The 22,380-nt window shown below is 50.1% G+C and overlaps 1 protein-coding gene across 4 annotated transcripts in view; it reads right to left on the bottom strand.

Annotated features, from left to right (window-relative positions):
• Nucleotides 1–22,380, bottom strand: part of COL5A1 (collagen type V alpha 1 chain) — a 173,692-nt gene that overhangs the window by 8,561 nt on the left and 142,751 nt on the right. For all 4 annotated transcript variants that reach the window (XR_006163100.1, XR_006163101.1, XR_006163102.1 and 1 more), the window contains 27 exons: nt 20,519–20,626; nt 19,192–19,281; nt 19,057–19,110; nt 18,403–18,510; nt 17,150–17,257; nt 16,601–16,654; nt 15,887–15,940; nt 15,545–15,652; nt 15,398–15,451; nt 15,208–15,315; nt 15,058–15,111; nt 14,639–14,746; nt 13,622–13,675; nt 13,434–13,487; nt 12,382–12,435; nt 11,885–11,938; nt 11,124–11,231; nt 10,684–10,737; nt 10,533–10,586; nt 10,073–10,180; nt 9,607–9,660; nt 9,028–9,063; nt 8,265–8,318; nt 7,667–7,925; nt 6,918–7,030; nt 5,104–5,172; nt 300–533 (listed from right to left, as the gene is read on the bottom strand). Coding sequence is in view for 1 of the 4 variants with exons in the window: in XM_033077450.2 (XP_032933341.1) it covers nt 300–533; nt 5,104–5,172; nt 6,918–7,030; nt 7,667–7,925; nt 8,265–8,318; nt 9,028–9,063; nt 9,607–9,660; nt 10,073–10,180; nt 10,533–10,586; nt 10,684–10,737; nt 11,124–11,231; nt 11,885–11,938; nt 12,382–12,435; nt 13,434–13,487; nt 13,622–13,675; nt 14,639–14,746; nt 15,058–15,111; nt 15,208–15,315; nt 15,398–15,451; nt 15,545–15,652; nt 15,887–15,940; nt 16,601–16,654; nt 17,150–17,257; nt 18,403–18,510; nt 19,057–19,110; nt 19,192–19,281; nt 20,519–20,626 (2,367 nt within the window). In the remaining 3 variants the exon portion in view is untranslated. The remainder of the gene's footprint in view (nt 1–299; nt 534–5,103; nt 5,173–6,917; nt 7,031–7,666; nt 7,926–8,264; nt 8,319–9,027; nt 9,064–9,606; nt 9,661–10,072; nt 10,181–10,532; nt 10,587–10,683; nt 10,738–11,123; nt 11,232–11,884; nt 11,939–12,381; nt 12,436–13,433; nt 13,488–13,621; nt 13,676–14,638; nt 14,747–15,057; nt 15,112–15,207; nt 15,316–15,397; nt 15,452–15,544; nt 15,653–15,886; nt 15,941–16,600; nt 16,655–17,149; nt 17,258–18,402; nt 18,511–19,056; nt 19,111–19,191; nt 19,282–20,518; nt 20,627–22,380) is intronic.

Genomic DNA, 22,380 nt, shown 5'->3' with positions numbered 1-22,380 from the left:
CAAGCCTTTCCTGCCCAGATAAAATCTGAGATTTGGAACATCAGAGCAGCCTTTCCCAATGGATCCCAGAGGACAAGAGCTACCAGACCTTTCTACAGGATCCCTCCTTCAACTGCACTGCTACCACCACCCTGACTGATGGGTGTCAGCTTGGATTCTGACTCTGTCAGTACTTTTTCTTTTATACTACTGCACGTATTTTATTCTTCTCTTTTCTCCTATTGAACTGTGTTTCTGACTTGGAGTCCCTCAGTGGTTTTGCTTTCACGGCAGTCCCCAAGGGCGGAGCAGCCACGTACCGCGCAGCCGTCGAGGGCAGCTCGGATGTAGGGGTTGTTGTCGTAGGACATCTCCTCGTCGTTGGAGCCCAGGAAGCGCATGGCCTTGTCATAGCTGTTGGTGGTGGCATCGTGCCAGGCCACCGACTGGTAGCAGTTGTAGGTGATGTTCTGGCGGGCAGAGGCGCTGAGCAGCCGCAGGAAGGTCATCTGCACCACGCCGATGGGGTTCCCGTCCGAGTCCACGTACGACAGCTGGGACAGGGGAGAAGGGACAACACTGGGCAGTGAGGGACAGAGAAACACAGCCAGGGGCTCTGGGGGACACCAGTGTCACCACAGGCACTGCTCTGAGCTGTGGGACACCAGTGTCGCCAGCACACACTGCTCCTGAGCTGGGGGACACCAGTGTCACCAACACACACTGCTCCTGAGCTGGGGGACACCAGTGTCACCATACACACTGCTCCTGAGTTGGGGGACACCAGTGCCACCAGCACACACTGCTCCTGAGCTGGGGGACACCAGTGTCACCAGCACACACTGCTCTGAGCTGAGGGACACCAGTGTCACCAGCACACACTGCTCTGAGCTGGGGGACACCAGTGTCACCAGCACACACTGCTCCTGAGCTGGGGGACACCAGTGTCACCACACACACTGCTCCTGAGCTGAGGGACACCAGTGTCACCACAGGCACTGCTCTGAACTGGGGGACACCAGTGTCACCACACACACTGCTCTGAGCTGGGGGACACCAGTGTCACCACACACACTGCTCCTGAGCTGGGGGACACCAGTGTCACCACAGGCACTGCTCTGAGCTGGGGGACACCAGTGTCACCACAGGCACTGCTCCTGAGCTGGGGGACACCAGTGTCACCACAGACACTTCTCTGCTCACCCAGGAACTTTTTGTTCTCCTGTTGGACGGGGTCAGGGTGTGAGCAAAACAAATTAAATCTAAGGAGGGTAGGGAAAAAATAAAAGGCAAGGGGATTTCAGCCGTGGTTGCCAGAGGGTGGAAATTGGGGATGTCTCAAGTTTAAGCCAATATTGAGTGCATTTCATCAGCTTTTTTTCTGTGAGGGTTCAGGGTATTATTTTCCTGTCCTATTTGACATGAATTTCTGACTGCTGGGGGTGTTTTGTTCTGCACATCCTCAGGTATTCCCCACTGGTTTTTCCTGGGCACCAAACCCAGGGTTTGAAGCAATCTTTGCACTCCTCTGCAGCAATCCTGGCCCTGGTGAGGACTGGGGGCTGCCCTGTTTGGAAAAGCTCAGCTCAGGTAAAGGGAAAATGGATTTGCTGCCCTGTTGTGAACACAGATTGTGAATCCCAGTCCTGCACACTGAGATTTGCTCCATTCTGCCCACCAGGCTCCTTTTTCTCCCATGCAGGAGAACATATTCCTATTAAAAAAAAAAATATTGAAACCCAATCCCAGCACTTGGGGGATTCAGAACTTTTTGGGACTTTCACAGCCCACAAAATGAATTTTTACAGGATGAACTGATTGTGCTTGAGGTGGCATCTCCAAACTACTGCCCTGGATGGACTGAGGGTTTCTTTAGAAACAACCAGGAGAAAAACACAGGCACCCAACCAGCGTGGATTTCCTCCAGGTACCACGAACCCTCGAGCTGTGGCGCAGGCTGCAAACAGTAGAAGAGATTCATAACCACAATAAAACCTTGAATTAAAAGAGATAATCCAAATAAATGAAGATACCAACCGGTTGTCAGGATGCTGCTGCACTGTCCTCCTGAGAGTTAAATGTGACTGACCAGGAGAGAGCCACGCATGCCAGGAGGAGCTACCAGAAAGCCACCAGCACGTGGAAGGAAGGGGACAAAAAATGCCAAGAGCTTGTCACACACCCAGTGTGGCACAGCTGATCTGCAGGACCTTCTCTTATTTGGTTTTATTTCAAACCAGTGCTTGCTTTGCAGCCTGGCTGCCCTTTAAGGCGTTTTTGTTGAACATCTGTGCAGATTTTGTGAAGCTCTGTCCCAGCTTTGCAACTGGAACCACTGGGAGTTGGTTTGGTGCACAATGTTGGCTCAGTTTTGGAAAATCCAATCCTTTCCTCTTTTCTCTGTGCTGGCAGGGATGATGGGATGGGATGGGATGGGATGGGATGGGATGGGATGGAGATGTTGGAGATGGGATGAGGATTTTTGGGATGGGATGGGTTGCAGGTCTCGTTAGAGCTGCTGGGATTTGTGTGTAACACACACAGAAGGGAACCAGAGAAAACATCTGCAGGCCTCTTATCCCTCTGAACACAGCTCAGCTGCACCCTCAGGAAAGGTAAGGAATGGGCTCCTGTGCTCTGTAACATTGATTGATGATGGTGTGTGAGCATCAAACCCAGCTGGTCTGGTTGTATTTCATATTTACTGCATCCCTCTTACTTCAGGGGGCTGCAGAAGAAAGGCAGCATCTGCCCAGCTGTGCAATCCCAGGATTTATAGGGGCAGCACTGCAAATCTTCCCTTCAGCTTTGGGGTTCCCCAAGGGTTCAGCTCCCAAGACACCAGAACCTTCTCCAAGGAGTGACAGGAGCAGAGCTGCACCCAGAGGGGAGCTCAAACTCCTTTGGATTCTGCCCCTCCACACACAAATTTCAGCTGATTTTGGATCCACCAGGCAAATATCTCCTCAATGGTTCCAAGCACTGACTGAGGCAAAATCAGAGCTAATCTTAAAATAAATAAATAAATAAAACATTCATGGCCTGTGTGTTTGACTGTTTTGTGTTTTGCTTAGGTAGGTCTTCCACATACTGGTGGCTTTTTTTAAATCTTTCCAAATAGAAAAAGCAGGACAGGTAAAAAAAAAAATAAAAAACAACAAAAAAAAGCAAGAAAATGACAACACAAAAAGATTGAACAAAGAGCTCTAAGTAGCACCAGAAATATTTTCATCTAAAAAAGAATCAGCCCTAAGCTCTAGGCTGGCAACTGAGCCTCTAACAGAGCTGGGGAAAAGAGCAGCAGGGGAGATGGAGAAGTGGAGGTACTTGGAACATGAACTGATGAAGTGCTCTGTAATTAAGCTATGAGTAGCTGCCCTCCAAGGAGCCACGAGGCTGAAGCCTTGGCTTTGCAGCCTGATTTGATGATGCAGAGCAGCCCCAGAAGCCGTGTCCTCCTCGAGGGCAGGATCAGAGCAAAACGTGGTTTAGTGGCGATGGAATGCGGCAAATGTGGGAACAACGCGGGGCTGGGGCTGTTTGCCCTTTAAGGTGGAAGTTGGGGCACCTCAGGATCCCCCTGCCCTGGGAGGGGACAGCTCAGAGCATCTCCTGCAGCTTGGTTCTGGAATATTTGGCTGTTCCCAGATTTTCCCGTCTGGCTGAGCTCGTTACGTGCATCCCGCTGATTCTGCAGGGATGATGCACCAGGGGGACACTGCTGTGGCTTCAGACACAAATGTGACATCCCTGCCTGAGGTGGCCTCTATGGGAATGTCCTGTTACAAGACAAGAAACCAGAGCTTTTCCTGGTTTATGCCTTGCTGGCATCAAATGTTGTTTGACCTTAAAACAGTTCTTCCCCCCTGAAAAAATCCTTAATTGTGACTCAGTCAAATTCCTTTCCACTAGGCTGGGCTGGAAATCTTCCTTTAAATAAATGACTTTGGTTCTCCCAAGCTCTGGGCTCAGCATGGGAGTCCCCAGTGTGGTTCATGCCCATATGGGAAACAAAATCCTCTGGGAAAACCTGTCCTGGAGAGGCCAGGGATGTGCAGCTGCATCCCCTGGCTGACAGCACCAGCTCCAGGATGGAGCATCATTTCAGGGATCTCTTGGGGTAAGGCTGCACTGCTGGGGGACAGCAACGTGGGGACACCCAAAATGGGACCTGATGGGGAGACAGCAACAGCTGTGGGATACAAAACTCTCTGTGGGATGCAACATTCCCTGTGGAACATTCCCTGTGGGATGGAACATTCCTTGTAGGATGGAGCATTCCCTGTGGGATGCAGAATCCCCTGTGGGATGCAGCACATTCCCTGTGGGGATGGAGCACTCCCTGTGGGATGCAGAACATTCCCTGTGGGATGCAGAACATTCCCTGTGGGATGCAAAACTCGCTGTGGGATGCAACATTCCTTGTAGGATGGAGCATTCCCTGTGGGATGCAGAGCTCCCTGTGGGATGCAGAACATTCCCTGTGGGATGGAGCATTCCCTGTGGGATGCAGACTCCCTGTGGGATACAAAACTCTCTGTGGGATGCAACATTCCCTGTAGGATGGAGCATTCCCTGTGGGATGCAGAGCTCCCTGTGGGATACAGAACATTCCCTGTGGGATGCAGAGCTCCCTGTGGGATGCAGAGCTCCCTGTGGGATACAGAACATTCCCTGTGGGATACAGAACATTCCCTGTGGGATACAGAGCTCCCTGGGGATGGAAATCTCCTGCAGGGCTCTGTGACGCCAAACCTGCCCCAGGCTCCCCCAGGACCCCGCTGTGTCCCTTCCAACACCGGGCAAAGCTCAGCTCCCACCTTCCCAGTGGGGCAGACTGCAATCCAGCCCTGCAGTGGCTTTGGGGCCTCTCTCAGAATTCCACCTTAAACACTTCCATGGGGCTGCCAGGGGGGTTAGTCCAGCATGCAGAGGGCAGCAGTGTGGCCATACCAAAGCAGGTGAGAAGCTCTGACTCAGGGCCAGGGTTAGCCACTTACCAAGGACCCCCGCTTGTATTGACTATACCATGTGGAAGGCTGTTCTTTGGGCCAACGAGCCATTTTACTCTGTAAAATATGACAGGGGGTTAAAGGAAACTGCAAGCACCAGGATGTTTCTTACCAGTTTACCGCGCTTGAATTCACTGAACCACGAGCCTGGGTTTTCCTTGGGCCAGGAAGTAATTCTAGCCTAGTTTGTGGACGGCAAGGAGGGAAGAGAGAAAGAAAAAAAAAATCAACATTAAAAACTACTTTCATTCCATTCTGCATGTCTTATTGAAATTGTCCAATTTGCTTTAAAATGGTTTTTTTTTTTTTAAATCTTAAACATCAGTAATGAGAGCAGAAGGTGGCTGTGAAGCAGAGGAGGAGGAGGAGGAGGAGGAGGAGGAGGAGTGGTGCTGCTCTGGCACCAGCCTTGCTAAGGGCTATCTCTGCCTCCAAGGAACTTGGGATGCAAATCCAGCAGTGGCAGGAAAATTCAGAGGAAAGACAGAGACGGAAAAAGGAGAAGGTGCATTGATCTTGGTGTGCAGGGCAGTGCTGGTGCCTCTCCAGTGCCAAATCCAGGTGCTGTGGGGCTGGGAAAGGCCAAGGAGGTGATGAAGGAAAAGCCTCTGCCTGCCTGCTGTGTTTGAGGTGCTGGACACACAGGATGGAGCTCCTGTGACACAGGGGGTGACCTGCACAAGGACCCAGCCACCAGAGCATCCTTTAGGCAGCCCCAGCTCAGCAGCTGAAGCAGTTTTGTTTGAGTCAGAGCACAAGGAAGGAGCGTGGCTGCTCCCTCAGCCTCCCACAACGCCCTCATTGCTGCTGGAAATCTCTCCAAAAAACAACAGCCCAGCTGCAGGTCCCTTTGCAGAGGATGAGCTGAGAGGAGCTAGGGCTGAAACTCTGCTGTGGCTCACCCCAAACCCACTGAGCCACCAGCAGGGCTGGGCTGGTGGCTGCTTGCATCCCTGTGGATGGAAAAAGCTTTTTCCTATGGATCCCAGCATGGAATTTGTGTTTGAGGAGTGCTGCAGCTCCACAGAGCCCCTCACTGAACCAGCACAGACCCTGCAAGATCGTGGCCAGACTCTGCTTTTTGAGCTGTCAGATTTTGAGGAAAAACACAGCACAGTGGTGCAGAGCAAGAGGAAATCCATCTCCTCTTTAAACAGCCCCAAGAAAAACTCAGGGAGGATTTATGTGGCGTGTGATTTGTCCTGTGCTGACACACATTCCTGGTGGATGAAATGCAGCAGGAGAACAGCTCAGCTTTGTCACAGCTGGAGCACAACTGTGACACTGGCACAGCTCCCCCAGGCTGAATTGTTGTGTTTGTGCTTGGCCAGTGCCACAGCTGGTCCCCAGGCAGCAGGAAGAGCAGCTCTGGAAAACAGAGTGCAGGGATACAGCACAAAAATGATGGGTATGGCAGAGCTAAGAGCATCACTGCACAAATAACTTCATCAGCCTTGAGCTCTGAGCCTGCTTGCAATCATTTAGGATCATTTACCCACAATGAACAGCAGGAAAAATGACAGGAGGTAAACATTTATCTGCTCTGCCTGGAGATACAGGGAGGGGAATCAGTGCTGCCTGGGCATGCAGGCAGTGCAGCAGGGCTGTGGGAGGGAATGAGTTAAACAGAGCTCCCAATTCCTGCACCAACACACACCCCTGCCTTGGACAGCAAAGTTCAAAAAATTAAGGTTTTAGCATTTATTATGCCTGGGTAATCAGAGCTTTGTCCAAAATTACAGTTCAAATCTGATTTTCTCTTTGTCAACGTATTCTGTATTATTTTAGAAGGTAATGTTGTGTGACAAAGGAACATTCTGGATCTCTGATACTCTTCAATCCTCCTGAAATTGGCTGTCTATGAATATTCATATCAGGAAACCACGACAGAGGATAGAGGGGAAAGCCAAGGTGGTGTGGACTTACCCCTTCAGATTTCTTATCAGGGAAGATGCAGGTCTCTCCACCAGCTGTGAAATTACAGTAAACTTTGAAAGAGTCCCTGGAACACCCTTGGTTGGGATCAACCCAGTATTCACCTGCATGAGGGGAGAAAAGAGAGGAGAGGAGAGGAGAAGAGAAGAGAAGAGAAGAGAAAGAGAAGAGAAGAGAAGAGAAGAGAAGAGAAGAGAAGAGAAGAGAAGAGAAGAGAAGAGAAGAGAAGAGAAGAGAAGAGAAGAGAAGAGAAGAGAAGAGAAGAGAAGAGAAGAGAAGAGAAGAGAAGAGAAGAGAAGAGAAGAGAAGAGAAGAGAAGAGAAGAGAAGAGAAGAGAAGAGAAGAGAAGAGAAGAGAAGAGAAGAGAAGAGAAGAGAAGAGAAGAGAAGAGAAGAGAAGAGAAGAGAAGAGAAGAGAAGAGAAGAGAAGAGAAGAGAAATCAGGTCAGAGGGCACTTCAGCCACCTCCTCACCTGGCATGTCTCACCTCTCATGGGTTATTATTTATATGTAATTTTTTAAAAACTGGCGTGTTCTGGGGCCAGCTGAAGATTTTTCATCCCATTTGCCCATTTTCAGAACAGAACATTCCAGCTGGAAGGGCTGTCCAACGATATCCAGCCCAGCTCTACTCATTCCTTCTCCACCAGCCACATCCCCCATGGACTCCCCAAATTCCTCCTTTCCCAACCCTCATTTCTGCTCTCAGAAATGCCCAGATTCCCCTCTCCCAGGACACACCATCTGGGAAATCAGGGTGGCAGAGCTGCAGGTCCTTGCAGGTGCGTGCTGGGTTGTGCTGAGTGCCCAAGGGATGTTTCATCTGCTCGATTTCCAGTTTCAAGGAATTCAGGGAGCCAAAAATCTCCTCCATGCCATCAGCATAGTCCATGTAGTTGTCAGCATTGCCATCATCCAGCAGCTGGCTGGCATCAATGTTCCTCCTGGTTCTCTTGGCAGCCTGGATGGGCAGGGGCTGGATGACTTCTCCAGGAGGACCCTGATTTTTGGGGGAAAAAAAAAAAAAAAAAAGATTCAACTTCTCAATCCACTGGGAAAAGGACAGGAGAGATGGACAGAGCAGCAATATCCCAAAATACACACTGGGCATGGAAAACACCCATGGATGGTGCAGATAAAACCTCTGGGTTTAACATTTCCCACCTTTCCTTGTCCTCTGCCCATTAATAATTCCTCCCTTCCCATCTTGCTTTCTTCCCCAATGTCTCCAAGAGATTCCAGCCTAGGAATCCCTGTCCAGAGAATTTTCTGTTTCCCAAATTCCACACCCACAAAGTCTGAGCTTTGTTTCATGCTTCACCTCATGGGTTCTACTTACAGGAGGGCCTGGGGGCCCAGGAAGACCAGATTCACCCTTTGGACCTGTGGGACCCTGGGTGGAAAAACAAGGGAAAAAGCAGAGGTCACTCCAGAGAATTCACCTGGTACTTCTATCACATCCCAAACATTATTTTAACTATGTCTGAAACTTCATTTTTATCCCTTCAGGCACACAAGAGGAGTCTCCCTCTACCCACAGCCCAAGAAAATGGTATTTTTGGTTATTTTTGGTGTTAAAAGAAAAATCAAACATCTGGAGTTGCAGTCAGATTTTTCTTATACTTCCTACAGAATGCATAAAATGCACAAAATCTTTAACTCTCTGAACCAATCCAACAGATTTGCAAGTCAAACAAAACCCTCAAATTAATAAAACATCGAATTCTGGATGGCAAAAAGCCACTAAGAAATTGCCCAAAAGAGGAATTTTGAGCTGCCTGCACAGCAGGTCTGCACCACCAACTTCCAGAGTCTCATTTCTCATCGAGTTCTTCACTTTCCAGCTTCCCACCTCCCGCTTTTCTCGGGCTATTTTTAATCCCCTCCACCCTCCAGCAGCTTTTCTCCTCAGGACTAAGCACTGGATTGTGATTTCTGCTGCTCTGCTCTTCAGGGAAGTGCAGAAACCTTCCCCAGTTATCATTCCTGGGGTTAGGCAGAGTTTGCTAAGTCCTCTCTGCTAATTGCATTCATTTTGCTGCTGGGGGGAGTCCCAGCGTGTCCTGCACTCAATAAAAACCCCTCAGCTCTTCCATACTCACTGATGAGCCTTTAGCACCTTTGGGACCAGGGGGACCCTGTGGAGAGACAAATACAGGAAGGAGAATTGAGAAAGGAAATTTAAAAAAAAAATATTTTCTATTTTCCCCATCCATTTGAGTTGGGTGTTGATTTTATTTGCCATGAGACAAAAGGGTTTTGTGGCAGAGCTCCACACTCCTGCCCCAGTGGGGACTGGGAGATTCCTGGAATGTGGGGCTGATCCCAGCTCCCTGCTCAGCACACTCAGCTGGGCACCCCAGGGTGCAGCAAAAAAGTGAGAAAAATCTGCAAAAAGGGCAAGAAATCCCCGTGGGATTGTGGATATTCCAAAAGAAAGGGGGAGGGAAACAGGGTGGGAGGATTTCCCTGTGCCCAGCTCCCATTTCCAGATCCTTCCACTGGGAGGGATAATGGGATGGGAACTCCTGGAACTCCTCCAAGTGTTTTTGAAGGGCTGAAAAAAAACCCCAACATCCTCCTCCAGCCAGGGCTGTGCTGGGCACTCCTGGGAGCACCAGGGTGGTGCTGAGGGCCTGAGCAGCTCCCAGGGAATTCCAGGATCAGGGATTGGCACCTACCGGCAATCCTGGGGGCCCTGGAGGTCCGATGGGTCCAGAGGGACCTGTGATACCCTAAAAAATAACAGCACAATCATATTGATCTGCAATTCTGGTCTAAAATCACACCTTGCTCACAGGCAACCACTCAGTTTTGGGTGATTCCAGGCCAATCTGGAGTTTCACCTGGTTTTTAGAGCATGGGTAAGGGAGTTTCTATCTCATTTAGGCTCACAGTTTTAAAAACCAGCCCTTGAGATGAATATTTAATGGCACCATCCCTCCAAGTCCATTAAACTCTTTCATGCAGCCCTTGAGGATGTGCTTCCCACTAAAATGGGTCATTTTGGAGCAGATCCATATTTCACACATAGAATAAACCACATGAATACAGAAAATATCCCATCTCTGCTGTGCTGCACCTCCTGGAGGGTGCAATGCTCCAAAGCACATTCCAGCAGGGAATTTGATTTTATGGAATATTTACCTGCTCTCCTTTGGGTCCTGCTGAGCCCTGGGGACCTGGGAGACCTCTGTCACCCTTTTCTCCCTGCTCTCCTGGTGGTCCAATAAGACCAATTAAACCTGGGTGACCCTGGGGGAAAACAGCAGATGTTAATTAGGATTTCTGACTGGAGACATTTCCAGCTCCAACCCCAAATATCTGAGCGAGGTGAGAGGAGTTTGTGGCAACCCCTGACAGGTGGAAGTGGCAGAGTGGAGTAAAAAAGGAGATTTTTACAGCAGAACAGGTTACAAACACAGAAAGAACCTGGAGCAGCTGCTCATTATATAAATGTATATATGACAGAAATGTTTGTAGGGGAATCACCCCAAAAATGGGCCCAGCACACTCAGAGTGCTCCAGCTCTCCCCTGAAGCTATCCCTGGGGCTGGGGACACTCCCAGGGTCCCTGTGCAGTGTGGGATCCTGTGTGGATTCTCACCTTCTCTCCTTTAGGACCAGAGTCTCCTTTCAGACCAGGCAAACCCGGAGGGCCCTTTGGGACAGAGGGGGGAAATAAAAGAGGGAATGAATTCATGGCACACTCATTTATCCAGTGCAAAACCTGCTGGAATTGGATGTTCTGGACATACCATAGGGCCTGGAGGACCATCTGGGCCAGGGGATCCCGGGAGACCTTGTTCACCCTGGAAAAAAAGTGCAAATTCCCTCATTCCCAGTGACAGCAGTGCTCCCAGCTGGGAATATTCTGACTATTCACCTGTGCCAGGGAATGTTTGTCCTGGCTTTTCACAGATGGCAAAAGCAAAAGGATTTATGTTCCTTCCATGCTCAAATCTCTGCTGGGAAAGGGACTTTGTGGGTCAAGGAAAATCACTCCTGGAGAGTGGCTGAAGAACCAAGACTCAAATGAAACACGTGGGAGATGACATTCACCATCCCATTATTGCCATGAAATGTGTTTTATCTGCTGTCAGGCATTCCAGCACAGACAGAGCACTGGGAAAAGGCATCTTCCAAGCAGGTGGGATACAGGAACAAACCTGAGCCTTCCCAAACTGGGAATACTCACAACTGGACCAGGAATCCCACGAAGGCCATCGGGGCCAGGCTTCCCTGGAGCACCTTGGGGACCAATGGGCCCAGTTTTCCCAGGAGGTCCTTCCAAGCCAGCTTCCCCCTGGATGAAGAGGCAGGGTGTGTTGGATTTGTGTTGGCACATCAGATGGTTTTGTGAGATGGTGCCAGGATGCCACAGAGGGGATGCAGATCCATGCAAAGCACATGAAACTTGATTTTCCTGCTGCTGCCTCCACCTCAGGCACTCTCTAAACTCCTTCAGCCTCCAGGAGATTCCAGTTCCTTGCCTGGATTCCAGCAGGAGCCACCCTTTGGCTCTGAGCTCTCCTGGATTCACCCACCCATCCTCCCTCCCTCTCTCCCCTGTGCTGCCACAGCAGGATCTGTAATTTCCAATCCCATCTCCATTTCCCCAGCACTCCCACCCAAACAATCCCAGCCCATTAATGCCATGTCTGCCCTGGGAAAGGACACGGGGCTGTGCACACCCCATTATTTACAGCACATTAAATTGCCAAATATAGCACTTGGATGTTTCAAGCGAAGGAAAACATTCCCATGACCTTAGCAAGCCCTAATTATCTCCACAGAGCTTGTTAAGGGCTGAAACATAACTCAGATTTGAGGCCAGTGGCCCCAAATTTGGGCTAATTTGTTGTAACATGCAGCAAAATCAACTCCCTGCCTTGGCAGAGGGAGATGCTCTTGGCACAGCGAGGACACAGCACAAGTGAAATCCCACTCAGCTCTCACCTTGGCTCCTTTCTCTCCTTGCCTTCCTTCAGGACCAGCTGGACCAGGAGGGCCCTAAAGAAAGCCCAGAATAGATGGAAAACACAATTAGATCCTGCTGATCTGCAACGGTCCATTGGAATTAGCAAAACGATGCTCTCCAGCCCCAGGGAAGGAGACAAAATGGAGACAAATATCCCTGAAAAGCTTTTTAAATTAGCTCCTTGCTAAATGAATCCCTGGGTTCTGCCAGCAAGGCAGGAAGAGCAGGAAAATCCTCATCCTTGGATTTTCTTTGGGTTGATAACATCTTTAAAAAAACAATCCATGGGATTTGCCTGGCAGCTTCCCATCCATTTCCAATGGCTGTGGATGGTGCATCAATTTATTTTTTGTTAAATTATCACACATTTTACACAGTATTTACACAGCATTTATTGTAGGGTGAGTAAAAACATGAGTTTTTAAAAAGTTAATAGAAATGCATTTGGGAAAATTTTCCTAAACAACCAACTCACCCTTTTTCCAGGGGGTCCAGAGGGGCCTGGCTCTCCTGTGGGCCCAGGGGAACCCTGCAGGGAGAGAGGGGAGGGGGAAAAGCCATGAGTGACTCCAGGATGTGGGAAAGAGCAGCAGAGCTGCAGGGATTCATGGATGGATGAGGGATGGATGGATGGATGGATGGATGGATGGACGATGGATGGATGGATGGATGATGGATGGATGATGGATGGATGGATGGATGGATGATGGATGGATGATGGATGAATGATGGATGGATGATGGATGGATGATGGATGGATGATGGATGATGGATGGATGATGGATGGATGATGGATGGATGGATGGATGATGGATGAATGATGGATGGATGATGGATGGATGATGGATGGATGGATGGATGGATGGATGGATGGATGATGGATGATGGATGGATGATGGATGGATGGATGATGGATGGATGGATGGATGGATGGATGGATGGATGATGGATGGATGGATGGATGGATGATGGATGGATGGATGGAGGGATGGATGATGGATGGATGGATGGATGGATGGATGGATGATGGATGGATGGATGGATGGATGATGGATGGATGATGGATGGATGGATGGATGGATGGATGGATGATGGATGGATGGATGGAGGGATGGATGATGGATGGATGGATGGATGGATGGATGATGGATGGATGGATGGATGGATGATGGATGGATGATGGATGGATGGATGGATGGATGGATGGATGATGGATGGATGATGGATGGATGGATGAATGATGGATGGATGGATGGATGGATGGATGGATGATGGATGGATGGATGGAGGGATGGATGATGGATGGATGGATGGATGGATGGATGGATGATGGATGGAAGGATGGATGGAGGGATGGATGGATGATGGATGGATGATGGATGGAAGGATGGATGGATGGATGGCACACAAGGGAATGAGACACTCAGTGGACAATTCCCATTGGGAAGTTCTGGTGGGAGTGAGAGGCTCGGTGTCCCCAGAGCCATGGTCTCTGTGGGGACAGCTCTCATTTCTCCAGATACTCACAGTCTGTCCAGGTTCACCATCATCACCTTTGTCACCAGGAGGACCATCTTGACCCTGAAAAGGAGGGAAAAGGAACAAGGAGGTGTTTTTAGGGAGCAGAGGAAATTCTGGGGGAGCTGCTGGGAATGAGCAGCACAGCTGAGTTCCACCACAGCAGGAGGAGGAAACTCTGTGAGCCCAACACTTACAGCTGGGCCAGGCTCTCCAGGAGGACCAGGGTCACCAGGGAAACCCACTGGACCCTGCAAAGAGAGAGGAATATTCCCAAATCAGAGGTGCTGCACCTGGAGAGCACCAGTGACAACATGGGGAGTAAAATCCCAATTTCTACAATCACACCCCATCTCTGCATTTCAGTGTTTCCCCCCTGTCCCAGCCACTCCAGATCTGCACTGACTACCAGAGCTCCAGAGGCAATGCTGGGACTTCCATCCCAGTTTTTCAGAAATCCTTCAGCTGGGTGACAGCAGCTTTGGGAACATGCAGGATGGAAGGTTTTCCTTTTGCAAATGTGTGACATTTTGCACAGGAGGAGCCTCTCAGAGCATTTAATGAGTGAAACACTTCACCATTCTTCCCCATACAATGTCTGTCGGGTGCTTCACATGATTCCAGGAGCAGCCTGCAACCCATGACAGATATCCCAAATCCCATCTGTTTGGAGGGATGACTAAACCCCCTTCCTCCTCTGCTTCTTCGTGCCATCTTGCCTCATCTCATCATGAATTTCAGACATCACAGGAGCCTGCAAGATAAACCCTGTACCACTGCTCCCTGGAAAAATCAGCAGAGCTCCACTGGCTTCAGCAGAGCTGTAGGAATTAGCAGCAGCAGGGAGCTGGCTGTGCAGGTACAGCTCCCAAATCCAAGAAATCTCCTTGATCCTATTTTGGAAGCTCTGCTCTAGTGCAGAAAACCTTGGAAAGCCATAAATACAAAGTGACCCCAGTGCAGCTCCTCTCCATGGGGTGAGATTCCTGATAGCCTGCAAAATGCACTGAAAATTCCAGTATTTCTGGGAAATATGGTACAGCTGGGTCTTACCCTCATCAGCACCCTAAAGAAGGGGGCTGAGATCATGGATCACCAGAGGAGCAATTCCATGGTTAGGAAACGATTTGAAATTTCCACAGATATCTCTGGGAACATCCTTTCATGCAGAAATCTCTGCTGGCAAGGCAAGGCAAGATGGAGGGGGTACTTACAGGGCTGCCTTTGGGGCCATCATCACCTGGTGGGCCTTTGGGGCCAGGTGGACCAGCAGCACCAGAGGGACCTGCTTCCCCCTTTTCACCTCTTTCACCTTTAGGGCCCTGCGAAGGAAAAAAAAACAACAAACTTTTATTATCCAGGGAAAAAAAACCACCCTACTGATCTGTAATTATCCTTGAATCAATTCTGAGCAAGAAGCTCTATTTGTGTCTCCAAACACAAGGACATGATTTCACAGTCCCTTCCCACAAGGACTGAGTGGTGTTCATGGTGTTCAGTCGTGGGCAGCCCAGCTTTGGTGACTAAACGTGATCCTATAAATACCCAGGAACGTGGCAATGTGTCATCAATACCCAAACCCAGGACAGGGCTGCTTCAGCCCCTGCTGTCCCATCCCCAGGGGGACACTTACCGGCAGGCCAACCTCACCAGGGAGCCCAGGCTCACCAGATTCTCCAGGTTCACCCTGCACAGGGAAAAAGAAGATGGAAATATTAAATATTCACTTTTTTGCTGGCACAGCAAAGCCACGGCACGGGTGCTGCAGTAAACTCTGCTTTACCTTCTCTCCTACTGCTCCAGGATTTCCTATTCCCCCAGGAGGACCCTGTGGACCATCTGCTCCTGGTGGCCCAGATGGACCTCTGGGTCCTGGTGGGCCTGGTGGACCCTGAGAGGAGAGGAGGACAAATTTCAGATGGGTTTCTCAGAGCAATGCCAGCGAGGAGAAAAGCAGAATGGAAGCCCCTTACCATCTGCCCAACGTCACCTGTTTCTCCCTTCTCCCCAGGCGGTCCAGGCAGGCCCTGTGGAGGTGCAAGGGATGAATTTTAGCTGTGAACATCTCAGCTGAGCCCCATCCCATCACCCCAAACCCTCCCTGGATGCTGGAATTTTACCTGCAAGCCCACGGGGCCGGGGGGACCGGGGAAACCTCGGGGTCCCTCGTCACCTTTCTGACCAAAGAGCCCCTGCTGGCCTCGGGGCCCGGGCTCTCCATCAGCTCCCTGCAAGGAAAGGGAGTTCAGGTCTCATCAGGTCTGATCCAAGGTCTGATCAGCCCAGAAGAGGGTTTGATCAGGTCTGATCAAAGGTCTGATCAGCCCAGAAGAGATGTGGGGTCACACAAACCCCATCCCAGCACCCCCTGTGCCAGGCAGGAATCATTGCAGTGCTTCCCAGGAGGATTTTTTTGGGAAATAAAAGAAAAAGGATTTCTACTACTAGGGGGTGATACTCACAGCTGGGCCAGGCTGACCAATTGGACCCTGGGGACCCGTGGGGCCTGGGGGACCCTGTCCCAAAAAAGAAATGTCAGTGTTAGTTGTGACAAATTCACCGGGAAAAGATTATTTCCTTCAACACAATGTCCACTAAAACTGCTTTAATTCCCAAAAGAGAGGTGGAGAACAGGGTCAGGTCTCCCTGGACACCCCAGCATTCCTCAGCCCTGGTGCCAGTGGAGAGCAGACACATCCAAACACATTTTTGTGCAGCAAAGCAAAGTCAGCACTCAGCCCTAACTCCTGGGTAACCCACGTTCCTCAGGCACACACAAAGGGTGTGGAACTGGAATTACCACAGAATTACAGGATGGTTTGGGTTGGAAGGAACCTTTAAAAATCTCCTGTTCCACCCCTCTGTCATGAGCAGAGACATCTTCAATTAAATCAGAGAGGGAACTTCAGCCAAAGACCCAACTTTGATGGCAGCACTGCCCATGTTTCACAGATATTTCCATGCTAAGTGGGTGATGTGGAAATATCTCAGTGTTCCTGGGAGATGGAGGCTCCCACTTGAGCCTCTCACTCTTTTTTTACATCATGTGGGTATTTGATGAAGCAGAGATGATGAATCAACATTAGAAAACGATATAAATTTCATTTCTATTTCCAGCAAGTCACACCATGAACCACACTGCAGAGAAGTAGCTCCAGCAGAGTCCCCCCACTCACCTGCTCCCCTTTGTCACCTTTGCTGCCCTTCTGTCCAGGCTCCCCAATCTCACCCTGCCAGGAACAAGGGGACAGCATTAATCCCTTAGCACTTCCCAACATCCCAGCAGCACCCTCATCACAAATCCCACATATCAGGGCTGAGATTCCAGAGATTTGGCCACTCCAGGTGTGACCAAAGCCTTTTCCATCCCATAGTTCTGCATCTTGCAGACCCTTTGAGCAGCCACGAGGGATTTGTCCCAGCTGATGTTTCCTGGGAATCCTCCACTCCAAAGGGGCTTTAATGAGACAGGGAATTAATTTGGAGAGGCTGGGAATCTGTGGGCAGGCACCTGCTACAGGTTTGGGGCAGGCAAAGTGGATTTCAGGGAATTCTGTGGCTGGAAGAGCACGTGGAGCTCCATCTGCTGCTGCTCATCCCACGGGACTGTGAGTTCCATAAAAATCCGGCAGCAGCACATCCCACCCAACTGTGGGATGCACCACGGTGGGAACATCACCCAGATCCTTGCCAGAGTGACCCCAGGCTGCAGGAGCTGTCCCCACCTTGTCTCCATCCTCTCCAGGAGGTCCAACAGGACCTGCTGGGCCCGGCAGTCCCACGGGGCCCTGGATGCCATCCCGGCCAGCCGGTCCTTGGGGACCCTTCTCTCCCTGGAAGCACAAAAACAGGCAGGTCACACCCAGAGCTCTCCAACCCAGCCATTCCAGCCCATTAAAGTTTTATAAAGCTGCTGATGACTGCTGGCTGGATGGGCAGGAACAGCAAAGCCTGTTCCAGCTGATATTTCATCTGTGCTCCTTGTCTGCAATGAGATGAAAATTCTGTCTTGAGGGATAATGAAAAGAACAAACAAATGTAAGCAGTGAATACCCAGATCACAGCTGCAATTTCACTGCTACAGCAGCATAATCTGATTTAATCTGAACCCTCTGCCATCTCTGTCTGGATGACAAACAAGACCCCAAGTAATTTTTACTCCCACGAGCCAGTTTTTGCTGATTCTGGTCCTGGCTGCCCCAGCACTCAGTGCTGCTCCCTCCCTGGCTGACCCCCAACTCAGGGGAGTTCTCAGGAGGCCCATCCTGAGATTCTGGACAAATAAAACCACCTGAAGTGAATAAAACAATCTCTGTGTCACCATGTTCTTGTACTCCTTTGAGCAGGAGCCTCCAATCAAATTTGTTTGTTTACAGGAACTGAACAGTGAATATTTTCCAATTTCCTTGTCCATAACTGAATTGCATCTGAATCCTGGGTGCTCTCCTCTAAATAAATTACATGCCACATAAATTTCCCATTCATACCTGCCCTGACACATTGTGCAGGTACTCAGCAGGACAGATGTTCCTAAAACTGATTCACCAGGAAATTCTCACCTCTGTTTTGCTGCTGGTGTTTCTAACAAACACTGATAAACACTTGTGATATCAATCAACCACCACCAGAGTGGTGACATCACCAAATCCACCTCTGGCTGGTTTTGCTGATGGGGCTGGCTCAGTTCTCTGCCCACAGGCCTGAACTGTCACCTGTCTGTCACCAGGAGGTGACACAGGCTGTGTCACCTTCTCAGCCCCTGGGTTCTCCTTGCCTGGGGTCTCAGCCATGCTTGATAGCAGAGGTGCCACCAAGGGGGCACTTGAGCAGCTGAAATTCAGTGGTTTGATGTGCTCAGGATGAGAAAATTCCTTTCTAAAATAACTCCTTATTTTTGATAATTTAAATCTCCGCAAGTTCCACGCTCAGCTCCCTCCTGCTCACATCTCCAGCTGTCCATCTTCCTGCTGGTACTTACTGGAGCTCCCTTTTCACCTGCAGGTCCTGGAGGTCCCTGGGGGCCAGGTCTCCCTGGCAATCCTATAGGGCCAGCTGATCCTGCAGGGCCACGCTCCCCAGGAGAGCCCTGTGAGGAGGAGGAGGAGGAAAGGAACATTAATCAAGCTTCACCCATGCCCAGAGAGAGAAATCCAAGCTCTTCATCCATTTGATGCCACGTGAAGAGTTGGTACCACCAGCCTAAGGGGCCCTGCAGATTGTTTTATTTAAATTAAAATCCCTCTGGATGGTGCAGAGAGCTCAGTTCCTGGGGACACATAAACAGCCTGGAACAAGAGCAAGAGCCACTTGACAGCCAGCAGGAAGGCTTGGATGATGGATGTTTCCTTCCAGGAGCAGGGATCTCCAGTGGAGACAGCTCCCAGAGGGAAAGCAGGTGGATTAGACACAAAATGCTGGATGTCCTGAAGGCTGCAGCTCCCCCAGCCTGTCACGTACGCCCACAGCTGACCCCATGGCTGAGCTGCTCCACGAGTGGCTTGTAAAATAAAGGAACATGCAGGGAAATGGGATTAAAGGAAGGGCAGGAAAGTGGGGATAAAGCCTGGAGCTGTGACTAAGCTGGGTCTGGCCCTGCCAAGCTTGGAAACGGTGCAAGGACAGGGATACTCACGGCTGGGCCTGGAGGGCCTGGGGGACCTTCATTGCCTTTCAGGCCTGGAGAGCCCTGGAGGAAGGAGAACAAAGTTACTGGGGGAGCTGGGAAACGGGGAATGCTCCATTGCAGGGAGCCAGGCACTGTACTCACAATGGGGCCGGGCAGGCCTCGCTCTCCAGGGAATCCTCTCAGCCCGGGGGGCCCGTCCTTCCCGGGGAGGCCGGCAGGGCCAGGGTCCCCCTGCAGGGACAGGGATGGGACATGAGCACGGGCACATTCCACGGAGACCAGCACATCCCTTCAGCTTCCAGAACATCCATTTCTGTCCTGAATCATCCCACGGAGACTCATTGCATCCCCTCAGCCTCCAGAACATCCATTTCTGTCCTGAACCATCCCATAGAACCCATTGCATCCCCTCAGCCTCAAGAACCTCCATTTCTCTACTGAGTAATTCCATGGAGGCCAGCCCATCCCTTCAGCTTCCAGAACCTCCATTCATTCTCTGAACCATCCCATGGAGTCCCAGCCCATCCCCTCAGCCTCCAGAACCTCCATTCATTCTCTGAACCATTCCATGGAGTCCTAGCCCATCCCCTTGGCGTCAAAAACCTCCATTTCTTTTCTGAACAATTCCATGGAGGCCCATTGCATCCTCTCAGCCTCCAGAACCTCCATGTCTGTCCTGAACCATCCCATGGAACCCACTGCATCCCCTCAGCCTCAAGAACCTCCATTTCTCTACTGAGTAATTCCATGGAGGCCAGCCCATCCCTTCAGCTTCCAGAACCTCCATTCACTCTGTGACCCATCCCATGGAGGTCCAGCCCATCCCTCAGCTTCCAGAACCTCCATTTCTGTTCTGAACCATCCCATGGAGTCCCAGCCCATCCCCTTGGCCTCAAGAACCTCGATTTCTTCTCTGAACCATTCCATGGAGTCCTAGCTCATCCCTTCAGCTTCCAGAACCTCCATTCATTCTCTGAACCATCCCATGGAACCCACTGCATCCCCTCAGCCTCCAGAACCTCCATTCATTCTGTGAACCATTCCATGGAGGCCAAGCACATCCCTCAGCCTCCAGCTGGAATTAGGCGGAACTTCCATTCATTCTCTGAACCATTCCATGGAGGTCCAGTCTGTCCCTTCAGCCCCCAGAACCTCCATTTCTTCTCTGAACCATCCCATGGAGGCCCAGCCTGTCCCCTCAGTCTCAAGAACTTCCATTTCTGTTCTGAACCATCCCATGGAGTCCCAGTCCATCCCCTTGGCCTCAAGAACCTCGATTTCTGTTCTAAACCATCCCACGGAACCCATTGTATCCCCCCAGCCTCCAGAACCCCCATTTCTTCTCTGAACCATTCCATGGAGTCCCAGCCCATCCCCTCAGCCTCCAGAACCTCCATTTCTTCTCTGGCCCATCCTCCCCATCCCCAGGGAGAGAAGGGCAGCAAGGAGGGTGAATCCCAGTCCCTACCTTGGTCCCTTCTTTTCCAGTGAGCCCAGGAAGGCCTTGTTCACCTGGGGGCCCTGGAGGGCCGGGGTGGCCCCGCTCACCCATGGGTCCAGTCTCACCAGTTGGACCCTGGAAAAAAAAACAGTCTGAGAAAATGGGGTGGGTATTGGCAGGAAAAAAGAGCAGGGTGTCAGTTGAGTTTTTTGGGGTGTAACGGTGTGATAATTGATAAAAGATTTGTGTTAATCATAAAAGTATTGGGGTTTGTATAAACTAGAATACTGAGGTCTGAAGTGACACTTGAGAGAGGAAAAATGTGATTAAATCATTCTATTTTAAACCCCCAGTTAGGAATATTATGTTTCTAAATAATTTGCATCTAGTTTACCAGTTTGTAAAATCAGACTTCCTGCCTTTTTTTTGATCAATGACTGCCTATGTACAAAACCCAGAACCTCCTGATTTCTGCCAGCTTTATCTACCAAGACCAGATGGTATCTGTGGGACTGACTCCCAGAGACTTTACACGAATATTTATTTCAGCTACCACTCCTTGCCTGGCAAAATTATGACAGCAAGAAAACAAAAATTATTGATTACCACGAGGTTCCACACTATAAGAAGAAGCTGCAAACCAAGATTGGAGCATGGAGTGGGCAGTGACCTCTTACATCCCCAGCTCTGCTTTGCTCTATCTATATAAAATAAAGCAATCTAAATTTTGCTAAAAATTGAGACTTTTGTTTCTCATTTATAACAATGGGATGGAAGAGGTGCCTCGCAGTGCCACCAGCAATCCCTGCAGAGATTCCCCCTCTGGCATCTACACCACCTTGTTCTGGAAGTGCCCAGCATCACCCTGGGCACACTGGAGGCACTGGGAAGCTCTGGAGGAGAGCAAATTCCACCCCAATGAGATGTTAACACTCCAACTATTCCGCTTAGCTTTCCCTTTTTAATTGAAAACTTCCTAAGCACTCTCCAGCCCTGCTGATTCCTGCTCGGATGGGGCATAAATAATGCATGAGGCTCGCCCTCCCTGGCAATTAGCGGCTGCCTCTGTGCCCTCCCAGGGCACTCAGGGTGACACAAGTGCCACTGAGGGCTCCCCAGAGGCTCCTTCTTGGGAGGACAAAAGCCACTGCACAAAAACCAGCATGTCCCTGCCCCTCGGTGGCTTTGGGGACAGGGCTGTAACTCATGTCCTGCTGCAGGGGAGCCACTTAGGGCACTCAGCAGCCACACATCACAGCCACTGAGCCCCACCAAATTGCCACCGAGCCTAATTTGCACTTGAGAAGACAGCCACAGCCATCAGGGAATTGCCCCTAATCAGGGACTTTATAAATCAGGGACTTTATGCTGTCATCAGAAAGGACAAATTAATTACTTTCTAATTAAGGAGCAGTTCAGGGAAGGAGGCTCGACCCCAAGCCAGTCCTGCTCAGAGCAGGCTCACCAAGTTTGGGCTTGTTCCCACATTGCTCGTGGGGACTGAAAGGGACCCAGCCCAGCTCTGACAGAATCTGGCAGCACTTCAGATGAGAGAGGGATGATTTTCCTCACACTGACAGGGAAGAGCATCACGTTTGCTGTGCTCTGACCACCAGCAGCTGCACAGCCCTTGGAGATCTCATTTAACTCCCTATCTGCTTAAGGTCTTTGAGCTGGCTTGTGCTTTTTATCTGGTTTGTGTTTTTCAGCTGTTTTGTGCTTTTTTAGGTGGGTTGTATTTTTTATATGATTTGTGCTTTTTAGCTGGGTTGTATTTTTTATCTGGTTTGTGTTTTTTAGCTGGTTTGTGCTTTTCAGCTAACTTGTGTTATTTTTTATCTGACTTGTGCTTTTTATCTGATTTGTGCTTTTTATCTGACTTGTGCTTT

This window comes from Catharus ustulatus, chromosome 21 (genome assembly GCF_009819885.2).
Source record: "Catharus ustulatus isolate bCatUst1 chromosome 21, bCatUst1.pri.v2, whole genome shotgun sequence".
Classification (NCBI taxonomy): domain Eukaryota; kingdom Metazoa; phylum Chordata; class Aves; order Passeriformes; family Turdidae; genus Catharus; species Catharus ustulatus.
The sequence above is the reverse complement of the archived record's forward strand: the minus strand, read 5'-3'. Positions and strand labels throughout refer to the sequence as shown.